The 15,129-nt window shown below is 39.9% G+C and overlaps 1 protein-coding gene across 2 annotated transcripts in view; it reads right to left on the reverse strand.

Annotated features, from left to right (window-relative positions):
* Nucleotides 1-15,129, reverse strand: part of LOC108714928 (anoctamin-3) — a 120,911-nt gene that overhangs the window by 78,958 nt on the left and 26,824 nt on the right. For both annotated transcript variants that reach the window (XM_041560859.1, XM_041560858.1), the window contains exons 2-3: nt 5,282-5,470; nt 1,498-1,622 (exon numbers count right to left, since the gene is read on the reverse strand). In XM_041560859.1, coding sequence (XP_041416793.1) covers nt 1,498-1,622; nt 5,282-5,470 — 314 coding nt within the window. The remainder of the gene's footprint in view (nt 1-1,497; nt 1,623-5,281; nt 5,471-15,129) is intronic.

The raw sequence follows: 15,129 nt of genomic DNA on the forward strand, positions 1-15,129 counted from the left end.
TTAGCGAAAATTTGCAGTTTCACTGGAAACGGCCCAAATTCGCCCATCACTACTTATCTGTGGCGGCTCTAATTCAGAGTCAATTAGGAAACCCAGCCACAAACAACCATTGCGTTCCAGACAAAGAACATTGACACCATTATTTACTTTTGCTCTGCATTTAAGGGGGAGTTGCATGACTCCATTTAGCACTCCCACCTCCAGCTTCTATGAAGGTGTTACAGCTTTAGCTTATGTTATTGTTTCCCAAGGTGATATTATCTTTGGGCTGTGTGACCACAAGGTTCATCTAATGTCCCTATCCATGCTCCCTCCAAAGCCCACCTTCTAGCCTCCCAAACTGCACCATAGGGGACTCACATAACTGCACTGATCCTTGTACTTGGCTAAAAAATATAAAGAAGCACAACAAGGTAGGACGGCACCATCTCCTCTTCTCTTTTTCCACACAGTATATATTTAGTTGAAGTCAGGTCTGATATGCCTTCATCTGTGCATGCTCCTCACAAGGCAACATTACAGAGAAGAAAACCTAAAACATCTCAGGATGGCACCCACCAACCCTCACTATGATACTTTGCATTTTAAACCAGGTACAGCAATCGGTGCAGTCATGTGATTTGCAAGGAGGTATGGAGACATCTGCTTTAGTTCTCCTTTAAAAGGAAGCCATGAAGGGTTTGAAGCTTGCAACTAACGGAAGATCTGACGTCATTATGCTCCTTTAAGTTTTCGGAGCCACAGGTTTGTTCATCATGGAACTTATGCCGGGTGCTAATCCAAAAATCATATATACAGTATGTATCCATATATATACCATAAAAAGCACTCAAGGCCTATATATCCAGAGGAAGTCTTTTACAAGTCTCACCAGCTACGCTTTTCGCAGCATCAATCTCCGTAGACGTAAACATGGTGTAATAAATAGTGATGGGCGAATTTGCGTAGTTTTGCTTCGGCGGGAAAATTAGCGAATTTCCCCCGTAATTTGCGAAATGGTGAAAAATTCACGAAACGGCGCAGGCGTCTCGTTTTTGACGCCGATGCCCGCTTTTGACGCCGGCGCCCGTTTTTTTGATGCCGGCGCCCGTTTTTTCAGGCGAATTTTCGAGGGAGTTTTGCGAATTTATTGGCTGGCGGCGAATCGCGCAAATTCGCAGCGAATTCGCGCCTGGCAAATAAATTCGGCCATCACTAGTAATAAAGACTGGTAAAAGACATCTTCTGTATATATTGTCCTTGAGTGCTTTTTATGGGATATATATATATATATATATATCGGCCTTTGGCCTTGTGCTTTTATATGGTCATAGAACTCTTTGGTGACTCATAAAATCCTTACAATAGGGGGTGCTTTGTTCACTATATATATAGTACATATAATTTATAAGGATATATATAATATACATACATGGTGTATGTATTCATACCCCATGTATATGGATGTACAACATTTCACACAGATATTGATTTAGAAAGAAAAGCTTTGGTGATTACCTTTTGGGATTTCCGAGAGCCTTGCTTCTGGCTGGTGAGTATTTGCTGAATTAGTAGAGATTGATCTGTGCGGCTGTCGTAGGCCCCGTGCTCAGAATCATCCGTGTAAGTTTCCTTTGTTGAATCTAAACAGACAACAAGGATGGTAAAAGTTGCCGATAATATTGCTATTTGGCACGGAAACACCTTGTAGTACAGAGCTTCACTAATGCAAATGCCACGTCTCTCTCTCTCTCCTTCTTAAAGGCACATAAATATTTAAATATAGTAAGAGTTTGTCATGGGAAACTCTGCAAATGCAGCTAATACTTACAAGGAGGCACTTATGCTGTTTTATATTTGATACGATTGTCTCGTTTGCTTGAGGCAAGAGGAACTACATCATAAATTTTTTTTTTTGTTAAACACAAAAATATCTCATGATTTTGCTGCGGGGCCCAGTACTACAGACTACAAAGGTCTGATTTCTTAGAAATATAGATAGAATCTCAACTAGAAAACGTATGGTCTACAGGGTGCATTTTTTCGGTCAATGATTGTCATTCCATCGAAATTAATGGCAGATCATTCTCCGCCATCTGAAATTTGCCATCGGAGAACATGCCCATAGTCCTAAAGCCTGACATAACTGCTGCATTTAAGGAGGAATGAAACAACTGCATGCTCACTAGTGATGGGCGAATTTGCGCCATTTCGATTCGCCAGAAAATTCGTGAATTTTGCGCGAAAATCGCGAAACGTCTCGTTTTTGACGCCGGTGGTTGTTTTTGATGCCGGCATCAAAAAAATTGCATTTTTCGGGCAAATTTTCACAGGCGTTTCGCGAATTTATTCTCTGGCGGCAAATTCGCCGCAAATTCGCACCTGGCGAATACATTCGCCCATCACTAATGCTCACACTTACATCCAAATTAAGAACACAATGGGGCTGATTCACTAAAGGGTGAAGTGGCCGTTGCTTGCGACAATTTGCCAGAAATCTCATCCGCAGGAACATCGGCAATTTACTAACAGGCGTAGAGGACAATTCGCTAGTGAATGAAAGCGTTGCTAGCGACTTTTCGCTCTGACGAACGGTCATTACTCTGCAAATTCACTAAGATGCAAATTTTACTGAACGTTACCTCTTTCACCAGAGTCTACTTCGCCACCTCAGACCAGGCAAACTGATAAAACTAAGCTACATCCTCCTCAGTCTTATTTCAGTGACATCATATCCTGTATGCCGGAAATGCATTAAAGTTGTAAAAAAAACGCTGGCGACTTTTCCTTTTTCAAGGCAGGATTGCTTGCAAAAGTCTGAACTATTAAACTATTACATGTGAACCATTTTTTTAAACTAATTTGAGGGGCAATGCTCACCCAGCCGAAGTAACGCTAGCGAAAATTCGACAGCGTTCAACTGCTGAGATGCAACTTCGCATTTTAGCAAATTAGCGTAGTGGTAATGAATTTGCATCGGACAAAATGGTGCGGAGTGTGGCGAAGTGGTCTCTGGCGCAAATACGTCCTTTAGTGAATTTGCCCCCAAGACCATAAATCAGTAAAGGTTACCAGTGTAAACATTGGGGTTTGGGTGCCAAGCAATAATGCTGTAATCACATGTAGTGATGGGCAAATTTGCGCCGTTTTGCCGAAAAATGTGCGAAATTCGCGAAACGGCAAAATATTCACAAAATGGCGCCGGTGTCTCATTTTTGATGCTGGCGTCAGTTTTTTCAATGCTGTCATCTGTTTTTACGCCGGCGTCAAATTTTTTTAACGCCGGTGAATTTTCAACATCGAATTTTCGCGGGCATTTCGCTAATTTATTAGCCGGCGCCAAATCCCTCAAATTTGGCGAATAAATTCGCCCATCATTAATTACATGGCTGGGAGTGGGATTAATGAAGTTGGGGGATCCTGATATATCAGTACATGATGCAGCTACTGTAGGAAAAACACCTTCTGCTTCCTGGTAACTCAATCCCAGGTGAGAAGCCATACAAGCAATTGATCGTCCCTTTTTACAGCAATTAACATGGAAGACCAAGGAGAAGAACCTTATTTAGTACTGAGACAGTAAACAGAAATATAATTAACCACAAATTGTGAATGGAAAATGTATTCTGCTTCGGAACAAAATTGTAAGCCTCAATATTGGTCAGGTCAGGGCCTCAGCAGTAGAGAAGGAAATAGCCTCTAAGGGGCTTTTATTGAACTTGCTGGGAGTTGATGTTGAACAACAGCATTAGCTATCCCATATAGAAGAGCTCTATTACTGACACATCTCACCTTACTAGTGATGGGCGAATTTATTCGCCAGGCGTGAATAAATTTGCGAAACAGCTGTGAAAATTCACTGGTAAAAATTCGCTGGCGTCAAAAAAAAAGTCGCCGGGTCCAAAAAAACGGACGATGGCGTCAAAAACTAAACGCCGGTGCCGTTTCGTGAATTTTTCGCCGTTTCGCGAATTTCACAGGAAATTCGCAAATTTTTCGGCGAAGTGAAACGGCGCAAATTCGCCCATCACTACACCTTACTATGGACATTATAGTGCTGGAGAAATGACTAAGAAAAGTATAGTTCTAATATAGGGTAGAGAGAGCATTTGCAATAGCCCCAACTTAGTGATGGGCGAATCTATCCCCTTTCGCTTCGTCAAAAAATTTGACAGATTTCATTATAGGACTCCAACGCTACTCCTGCTCCTGTCCTGTCTCTGAAGCAGTGATGCCGTCTACTATTCTAGATCTAGGTCACCGGCAGGTTGGGAATTCATGACAGCTTTTATCAATTCTTCTCGGCTCTTTCTCGCATTGTAATAAATCAAACTTCCAGGGTCGGATCGGTTTACTTACAGGGGATCTGAGTTTGCTTTGACATTGTTTTATAATAATATCTCTGATCTCAGATAGATACTCATTTAAAAACAGGAGCATCTATTTAACTGACACTTCTACAAGTAATGCACTGTATCTTCTGCCTCGTCGACTCCCTAAATAAATGAAAGGTAGAATCAAAAGGAAAAACCTACAGCTTCACCATTCAGAAGTAGTGATGGGTGAATTTGCGCCGTTGCGCTTCGCGGGAAAATTTGCCATTGAGAGCAACATCCAGGGGTTTGGAGAGGAACATGTTGCTTGTGAGCCACTGGTTGGGGATCATGACTCCAATGTGAGAAAATGTTACATAAAGTAGCCTAAAGTGTTTCAACTCCCTAAAAGGTTTGTTATATATCTATTTATTTAATTTTTCACCTCTATTGTACTTTTTCCCCAACGAATACTATGTAAGGAGCTTCCTCTTTGTCACCATGTCCAAGATAAATGCACCCATAGCCAGCAAGTGTGGTGCCGTCATAGTGTAGACATGTGACATCATCAAGTTATGTTTTGGCGGCAACATTTAAAATAAATGGACACTGATGACCTGGGTTCAATGCTTGAGTACAGGTTCTTCTCCTGACTGCTCTATAATTCTCTATGCCAATGCTCTATCATCTGACTTTTACCTTATAAAATAATTTTCACAGATGGATGTCTATACATCCATCTAGTCTCCTGTCTAAATTCAGGGATTCTTAACCTATTTACCATCTAAAAAAAAGTCAGCTTCCTCAAGAACTGGTTTACTTTAAATTATACACCTTATTATAATTATGATTGTCTATTTTAGCAGGACATTTCATATTATTAGGGGATTATGAAGACCAGCCTCAAATAGCATGGAGACCCAGTTTTGGTGTCATCAAATAAATATCCTTCACAATATAAACTAAGGATAAATGTAAATAATTCTTACCTCTGTGCTGTTCTAGGTCACTTTCTGTAGTTCCTTCGCTAACCGGCTGTGCTTGCACTCGATTCTGTACTGAAGTGTGTTTGTTGAGATGCTGAGGATGTGTTTGACTTTGGGCTAAGCATGGCATGCTCCTCCTTGAGGGCTTCATTTGATGCACCTTATCAGTTCCACTTTTACTTTTAAACATACCTGGAACAGAAACACATCTTCATTAAAGTCATTGAGCCCTGCAAAAGACTATACAACTAAGCATTGTTGTTTGCAAATCCTCCCCATATTATATTTATTCACTTGACATATATATCCGCGTTCCATATCTTCATTTGATTGAAAAGTATATTAAAAACTATTAAAGTAATTTCTGTCATAATATCCCATTGAATATTGCATTGTGTATATGCTTCTTTGACAGGCGAGGCACTTACAAGTTTATCTATACTGCATCAACATCAATAATGGACGTGTTCATGATCTGTGTCTTGCAGGAACCCTTTGAGAAGTCTCTGTTTGTGTCACTATTTTTGACACATTATTCAAAATGAAACAAAGACCAATATCCAAAGCTGCAGATCATGATATTTTCTGTTTATAAAGAATAAACACAGAGAACATGTATTATTTTGAAGATTTGAACTTCCTGGAAGCAAACTACTTTTCTGTAGAGAAGAAACCAGCTTCAGGCCTCGAAATTACGTTTTTTGATGCGTAGTCGTCACAAAATAACATCTGACGTAGTTGCACAAAGTATGGCGAAGCCTCTAAGTGGTCTATGAATCCATTGGTTTTGTTTTTAAATTGGATTTAGCTGAATCCGTCATTTTGGCCGAATTAAAGGGAATGTCCACCCAAAATGTTTTTGTTGCTGTTGAATAAGATAAAAATGTAAATCTAAGCAGCTTTCTCCAATTGCCATGTTTTTCTCAGATAAATAAAAGCTGCAAGAGGCATGTGTGTCTGGCGCAATAGCAGCCAGTGCGAAAAAAAGTGTCTACAGCTGATTTTGCAAGTCCATTTGACATCATTTCAGGAGTTAAGCGTGCAATTGACATGTGCATTATATTCTTAAGAGGCAAGTGCGCTAGGCCCATTGGAAGGGAACCCTGGAGCTACCACCTAGTCTGGAGATGGTGGTAGCTGCAGGGTTCCTCTGCTTCAAAATGCAGCAGGGCTCAATTCAGAATAGGAAGGCAGGGGTTGTGAGCACAACTATATGGTAAAGCGAGGAGCTCACTTTGATGAATGGGGTTTTACACACAACTGACTGCAGAGGACAGTAACGTGACTTCCCTTCTACAGGACCGGCTGTGGGACACAGACACGTGTTTTCCTTACCGATTTTGCTACGGTGTGGTCTTCGGGATCCCCCTGAGGGAATGGCACCTCCCTTCCCTAGTAGTTACGCCACCGGTAGAGAAATGTGCAGGAACCCAACTGCATTTAGTGGTCATAAATGAGCCCAATGCAGGATGGAGCCTAGGCCTCCTGGATATGCTTATCACAGTTCTGGTGGGTCCAGGTGCACCCCTGGTAATTATGCTATTGAATAAGCCCTAGTACCTGTCTGGCTGTTCATAATCTCAGCAGTAGTGATGGCGCGAATTCGCGGCGAATTTGTGCGATTCACCGCCAGGGAATAAATTTGCGAAACGCCCGCGAAAATTCGCGTCAAAAACGGGCGCCGGCGTCAAAAACGAGAGAGAGAGAGAGTCAATTGCTGGTCCATGAAAGCACTCACAGCAAACACTATCCAGCGTGTATCAAAAGTTATTTATTGGTGCATGGTGTATCAACGCGTTTCTGCTCACCTGACGACGGCTCCAGGTGAGCCAAAACGCGTTGATACACCATGCACCAATAAATAACTTTTGATACACCTGGATGGCGTTTGCTGTGAGTGCTTTCATGGACTGTGTGTGTTTATATATATATCTATATTCATTATGCAAACGCCATTTTTGGGCAAAGATCCCCTTCTAAAGGCACAGTATCCCCCCTTTTTCTACATTAGTGTAATGAACAGGCCTTGGGCTGAATATACTTTTTTTTCCTATAAATTAAAAAAAACATGTACAGGTATGTATTTTGTTATTTCTTACAACAATCTGCCAAATTTAGCAAATAATCATAAAAATATCACCGAAATGCCAAAATGTTCCTTTTCCATTCCCTGCAGTATCTGCTCATACAGTGATCAATGAATGGCACACAATCTGTTTGCTAAGCACTTATTGCAGGGCCTATGGTAGATTTGTTTTTAATTGAAAGTTGAAATGTGTGTCTAACTCTTCTCCAGTTCACTGATAAATGATGAATGTAATAAATGAAACATGATTAGGATGGATTCCTGCTTGAAAATCTGATTAGCTGTGTTTTCTGCACCTACACTTATAATTAGGAAATCATCTACAATCATGGATATTGACTCATTATGTTCCATGACTAGAGCTGGAATCAGCCCCATCACACAGGGGCTGATTCACCAAGGGTCGAATATCGAGGGTTAATTAATATTGAAGTCGAAGGATTTTAGTGCAAATAGTTCGATCGTTTGATCAAAGGAATAATCCTGCTATCGAACGATTAAATCCTTCGAATCGAACGATTCGAAGGATTTTAATCCAAAAATCGAAGGAATATTCTTCGATCAAAAAAACTTAGGAAAGCCTATGGGGACCTTCCCCATAGGCTAACATTGAGTTCGGTAGCTTTTAGATGGCGAACTAGGGGGTCGAAGTTTTTTCCTTAAAGAGACAGTACTTCGACTATCGAATGGTCGAATAGTCGAACGATTTTTAGTTCGAATCCTTTGATTCGAAGTCGTAGTCGAAGGTCAAAGTAGCCCATTCAATGGTCGAAGTAGCCCAAAAAACACTGCGAAATTCGAAGTTTTTTTACTGCGAATCCTTCACTCGAAGTTAGTGAATCGGCCCCTTTGGGTTGACATCTTTGAATTCCACAAAAACCGAACAAGGGTACATGATGATGGTATCAGGGGCATATGGAGGTGGTGTTATGACATTTGTGGGCGTGTCAGTGTCTCACATGGGCAGGGTTTTGATATCAGAGGTGGTTATTGGCCACATTATTGCTAGAGTTTCATAAGAGTGAAACCCAAACAGGCAGTTGTGACCCTAATTGTTCGAGTCAAAACCGAACAGGTGGAAACCCTACCACTTCTTTCTTTTGTTAGGCATTTAAGAAAAGATCTTGTATAACTTTAGCACCCTCACTGACTAATGCTGCCGAATCTGCCCATGTACAATACTCCCCAGCAATCAGAGATTTGCTATCATTGTTCGACCTGTAGTGCATTGATTAGTGATGAGCGAATTTTTTCCACAGGCATGGATTTTCGGTGAAATTCCACACTTCGCATCTGTTAATTTTTTCGAGACACAGTGACAAAAATCTCAAGCAAAAATCTTTACAGAGAAAAATTTTTCCAAGACAAAAAAGTTGCCGTCTCCTTCTCCACCCCCCCATCCACTTCCCATCTCCTTCTCCTCCCAATCCCCCCTTCCCCATCTCCTTCCCATCTCCTCCCCTTACCCTTTACCCTCTACGTCCCCTGCCCATCGGCCGCCTTAGGCCTGGCCTTTGTGACCTGTTTCCGACCAGGACACAAAGCAATAAGGTGACCTGTTTGTGGATGGAAAGGATGGGGGTACTGTCAGAAGGGAAGGGGTTCTATTCTCCAGTAGGGATGGGCGAATTTTTTCGCCTCGTTTCACCGAAACGTGCGTCAAAAAAACAAAGACGTGCGTTAAAACAATTTCTCTGCGCAACAAAATTTTTTTGACGCCCATAGACTTTGATGGGCGTCTGCGACATTTCGCCGGCGGCAAATTTTTGGCGACATTAAATGGGTCAAATTCGCCCATCCCTATTCTCCAGTACAAGGAGCAGAGGGAGCAACTGGTGGAGTGAAAGTAATTCAATGAAACTGACCAGTCTCCTGAAGAATTCAGAAATAGTGTTGTGATAGAGCTCACCAAGTGTGTAAAGCAGTGATCCCCAACCAGTAGCTCATGAGCAACATGTTGCTCCCCAACCCCTTGGATGTTGCTCCCAGTGGCCTCAAAGCAGGTGATTATTTTTGAATTCCAGGCTTGGAGTCAACTTTTGGTTTCATAAAAACCAGGTGTACTGCCAAATAGAGCCTCCTGTAGTCTGCCAGTCCACATATGAGATACCAAATAGCCAATCACAGCCCTTATTTGGCACCCGAGGAACTTTTAGCATAACTGTGTTGCTCCCCAACTCTTTCTATTTTAGAATGTGACTCACAGGTAAAAAAAGGTTGGGGATCCCTGGTGTAAAGAATAGAGAGTCTATGCCATGAATATTGAATTTATTTTAAAAAAGAAATATCATCCTCATCTCACCAGTGAATCCTTCAGCCACAACCAACAGAATTAGTAAATTTACCCAGCATCCTACCTGGAGACAATTCAGTAGAACTATGCCCACAATCCAGATTATTTCGGTTTTAGGCACAGATTCAAGAAGAAATATCAACAATAAAGGAAAGTGAATTAGCAAATAGAGCATTACATTGACTTGAAGAAATAAAAGGAAGGTATTTTGGCATTTCCATATCAATAAACAACACAAACTGGAAAAATCCAACTATTAACTGCAATGGAATTTCTTTCCATATCTGTTAAATAAAAAATGTAATCCTGAACCATTGTTTGGCTGTCTTTCAGCTTGTTGCGAGGCTTACAATCTCCAGGTGCTGATGTGCTTCCATGCACAGCAATAGCCTATTTACAGCAGCTGAATTCAAGTGAAGTCAATAACTCTGCTCTGTAAGTGGTAAATTATAGCAGAGTAAAAAGAGCTATAAGTGCTTTGCTGTTTATTTCAATTGGTGAAACAGAAATATTTCCAAGTTGCCTACAAATAAAATATTCTCGCTTATAAAATTGATTACATGTTTTTCTGTCAAGCTTGGCCAATAATTTAAAACATTGAAGCCTCTGTGAAAACTTGCCCAAATCTTAATTTCATAAATCATGTGTATTGTTCTCCCTGGAGACAGTTTATGGGGCCCATTTACTCGAGTGAAGGAATAGAATAAAAAAAAATTTGAATTTTGAATGTTTTTTTTGGCTACTTCGACCATTGAATGGGCTACTTTTACCTTCAACTACGACTTTGACTTTGAATCGAAAGATTCGAAATAAAAATCGTTCGACTATTCAACCATTCGATAGTCGAAGTACTGTTTCTTTAAAAAAAAAACATTGACCGCCTACTTCGCCACCTAAAACCTACCGAAGACAATGTTAGCCTATGGGGAAGGTCCCCATAGGCTTTGCTATCATTTTTAGGTCAAAGAAAAATCGTTCGATCGATGGATTAAAATCCTTCAGGTCGAACGATTCGAAGGATTTAATTGTTCGATGGAACGATTTTTTTATTCGATCGTTCGTTCGAATGAATTGCTGTAAATCCTTCGACTTCGATATTCGAAGTCGAAGGATTTCAATTCGGCAGTCGATTATTGAGGGTTAATTAACCCTCGATATTCAACCATAAGTAAATTTGCCCCTATATGTTTGATAAGTAGGAAACTGAAATTGGTTAGGATGAGAAGGGCTGAAAGGAGCCAAAAAACCCTTCACTAGCAATTACATGCAAAGCCTACTGAAGTCAGAAGGTATTTACTTGTCTCATGCCATACACACAGCACTGGCTAGTAGTGATGGGCGAATTTATTCGCCACACGCAAATTTGAGGCGAATTCCCGCGATTCGTCGCAGATGAATAAAAAAACGAGACACCGGCGTCAAAAAGAGACGCCGGCGACGTTTTGCTAATTTTTCAGCGAAGCGAAACGCCCAAAATTTACCCATCACTACTGCCTAGATACCAAAAATGAGAGTTTTGACTCTCCCACAAGGCACCATGGGCAGAGACATGCTCTATCCATCATGCAAGGCCAAAACACAGTTCTGCTTTAAAGCCCTACACATAGGGGGTTATATATTTTGTTTTTATTCCAAGATATTAAGGGATACATGTACAGTTAATATGAATGAAGGAAGTTAAGAAAGAAAGAGAACGAAAGAGGCTGCTCTGATGTTCTTCTGCTTAGGAACAATGTGAGAAAGGTTTCTAATTTTATTCCTAAGCAAAAGACCATCAGATCAGCCTCTTTCTTTCTCCTGACAACTTCCTTGACTACTTGGTGGTCAGACTGGTGGGAAACTGACCAGCAGGTGGCGCTGTTGTAACAAAATTCATTCATATTAACAGTACATGTATCCCTTAATATCTTGGAATACAAAAAAAAAAAATAATGACTGTATTTTGCAACATTTATCTCACTTTTAAAACCAACGCCAAACTTCCCCAATGTGTGCTCAGATGTCTACGGTGTTCTTCTTAAGAATGGTGCTACCCGCCGTTTGTGTTGAGATGTCCGTGGCGTTCCTCAGACCTCTTTAATCTCCAAAGTCAGCAAAGAGAACAGACGGACTATTTTAATCAAGTAACTGGTCTTCTCAAAACAGTTTTCTCTCAAAAATTTTTTTACTGGAGGTTGGAGAGAACCTACTTTTTACTGAACTGGAGAATTCACTTGGTTTGGCATTTTAATTGTTGTTTTTTATTATGTGCAGGGATTTACCTGTAGTTGAAACCTTTCTGTAAGGGGCACATTTACTAAGCTTGAGTGAAGGATTCAAAGTAAAAAAAAACTTTGAATTTCGAAGTTTTTTTTGGGGTACTTCTACCATGGAATAGGCTTCTTCGACTACTACTTCGACTTCGATTCGAATGATTCAAACTAAAAATCTTTCGACTATTCGACCATTCGATAGTCGAAGTACTGTCTCTTTAAAAAAAACTTTGACTACCTACTTCTGCACTTTAAACCTACCGAGCTACAATGTTAGCCTATGGGGACCTTCCCCATTACTTTTCTAAGGGTTTTTTGATCGAAAGGAAAATCCTTCGATCGATGGATTAAAATCCTTGGAATCGTTCGATTCGAAGGATTTAATCGAACGATTTTTCCTTCGATCGTTCGATCAAAGTATTTGCGGTAAATAAGAAGTCGAAGGATTTTCCTTCAAGGGTCGAATATCGAGGGTTAATTAACCCTCGATATTCGACCCTTAGTAAATGTGCCCCTAAGGAGCCGATTCATTAAGGGTAGAATATCGAGGGTTAATTAACCCTCGATATTTGACTAGGAATTAAAATTCGACTTTGAATATCGAAGTCGAAGGATTTAGCGCAGATAGTTCGATCGAACTATAATTCGAATCGAACGATTCGAAGGATTTTAATCCAATGATCGAAGGAATATCCTTCGATCAAAAAACGTTAGCCAAGCCTATGGGGACCTTTATGTGAATTTTTTTTTTACTCCAATAAATTCGAATTTAATCACAACTCGAATGGGAGGTCATTTATGAAAAAACCTGAACGTCTAATATTTTTTTCCTCCAAAAAAAAAAAACCTTGAACTTGTAAAGGAACTCGGCAGGTTTTAGGTGGCGAATATTGAAATTAGAACTGGGTCAAGTTCACATTCACATTGAAATTTGAGTTGGTGAATTTGAATTTGTGAGTTTCGACCCAAACAAAATTTAGAAAATTTGAATTCGAACCTTAATAAATCTGTCCCTAATTGTCAGGCCTGGAAGTGACCAATCATTTATCCGATTCACTAACTTCGAGTGAAGGATTCGAAGGTAAAAAACTTCGAATTTCGAAGTTTTTTTTAGGCTACTTTGACCATCGAAATGGGCTACTTCGACCTTCGACTATGACTACGACTTCGAATCGAAGGATTCAAACTAAAAATCGTTCGACTATTCGACCATTCGATAGTCAAAGTACTGTCTCTTTAAAAAAAACTTCGACCCCCTAGTTCGCCATCTAAAAGCTAGCGAAGTCAATGTTAGCCTATGGGGAAGGTCCCCATAGGCTTGCCTAACTTTTTTTGATCGAAGGATATTCCTTCGATCGTTGGATTAATATCCTTCGAATCGTTCGATTCGAAGGATTTAATCTTTCGATCGCAGGAATTATCCTTCGATCGTTCGATCGAACTATCTGCGCTAAATCCTTCAACTTCGATATTCGAAGTCGAAGGATTTTAATTCCTAGTCGAATATCGAGGCTTAATTAACCCTCGATATTCGACCCATAGTGAATCGGCCCCTTACAGTAGTATTAGCAGTTTAGTATGTTGTTCAGCTCTCAGTTTACTCCATAAGAATCACTGTAATGACAATATAACTTCCATTAACATTTTACAAAAGCAATCAATCAATAGATGTGATCTGGTTTATTCATAGGGAACAGATTCTGTAAATGGCAGCGAGCCATATTTTGTATTATGTATTGCATTTTACTCCATAATCAATAGCATTGCGTATGCAAATAGTCTGGTTAATGTGTAACTACTGGAACCTCGTGTTTTAACAAAGACAAATGGTTCCCCAGGTTGTAATGCCTTTGGTCACTCTCAGTAAATTCACAACAAAACACAACATTTTTGGTGGGTGGTGTAGTTTCTCACCCTTCTATTGGTGCTCCTGTTTTAACCCTTTGACGGTACATAAGGTCTAAAATTGATATTTTTGACAGTTATTTTTTTTTTACTTGACTGTAGTAATGGGCGAATATTTCCGGAAAAAATTCATGAAACGCATTAAAGTCAATAGGCGTCAAAATAATTTTGATGTGCAACAATTTTGACGCGAGCGACAATTTTAATACGAGTGACTAGGGATGGGCGAATTTTACCCGTTTCATTTCGCCAAAAATTCGCCGCCAGAGAAATGTTGCAAACGCCCATTAAAGTCTGTAGTCGTCAAAAAAAAATTTGTCTCACAGCTATTTTTTTTTTTTTTTGACGCACGACACCATACAAGTCTATGGGTATCATTTTCGCGGCGAAACAAGGCGAAAAAATTCACCCATCCCTACGCGTGACTATTTCGTTTTCAATTTCTCAATATAAAACCTCTTTAAAACTTTGCTTTGTTAAGGCTGCTCTTTTTTTTTTTTGCCAGGAGAAAATGCTTACGAAGCTGCTCTGTGCCTATTATAATTGGACTGGCAAGATTCCGTGCACCTACTGAAATATCAAAGGTCACATAAATTATTCTACATGTCATTTATCAATATGGTTTTGTAACCTAAGCCTTTATTGGAGTTTGAATATGTATTATATTTCTGCTCTGCATTTTATACAAGATGATATTTAACACTCACACGTTGCCAATCCATCATGAAATATGAAAAGTGCCCAGTTGTTGTTTATGTTCAGCTGATCCCATTCTGGTGAGTAGTGATGTCAAAAACTGTCAAAAAATTTAAAAAAAAATTTAAAAAAAATTAAAATCTTTTAAAAAGATTAAAAAAAAAATTACATCTTAAATTCCATGAGGCCTTCGTTTCTATTTATCAGTAAGCAGCTTATCATTTGTCATCTCTTAAACAGGGGAAATTACATTTTTGGGAATCTAGAGGGAATTCCTCATTTAGAGCTTGGCCAAGGAGCTGTCCATCCATAGCTTGTGCAGATTAATCCATGGGGTGCAGAGAATAAGGGACACCAAAATACAGGTGTTTCCCCCAAATTGTTACTTCTAGTGAAGGTGTCTCTGTTGTCTACTTCTTGTTCCAGCCATGTCTTCAGAGGAGGACAACTCCAACTCATGTACATTATATATGGAAATATGCAGGAAAAGGAAAGTTCTGTACACAAACTAAACATTGCCCTCCTTTATCAGTCAATGAAAATTTCAATATGAAAATGTTTGCAGTAATTTACATTAATGGCAGAGTGGATATAGTAATGCACCGAGTGCCGCCATGAG

The sequence above is a fragment of the Xenopus laevis genome, chromosome 4S, assembly GCF_017654675.1.
Source record: "Xenopus laevis strain J_2021 chromosome 4S, Xenopus_laevis_v10.1, whole genome shotgun sequence".
Classification (NCBI taxonomy): Eukaryota; Metazoa; Chordata; class Amphibia; order Anura; family Pipidae; genus Xenopus; species Xenopus laevis.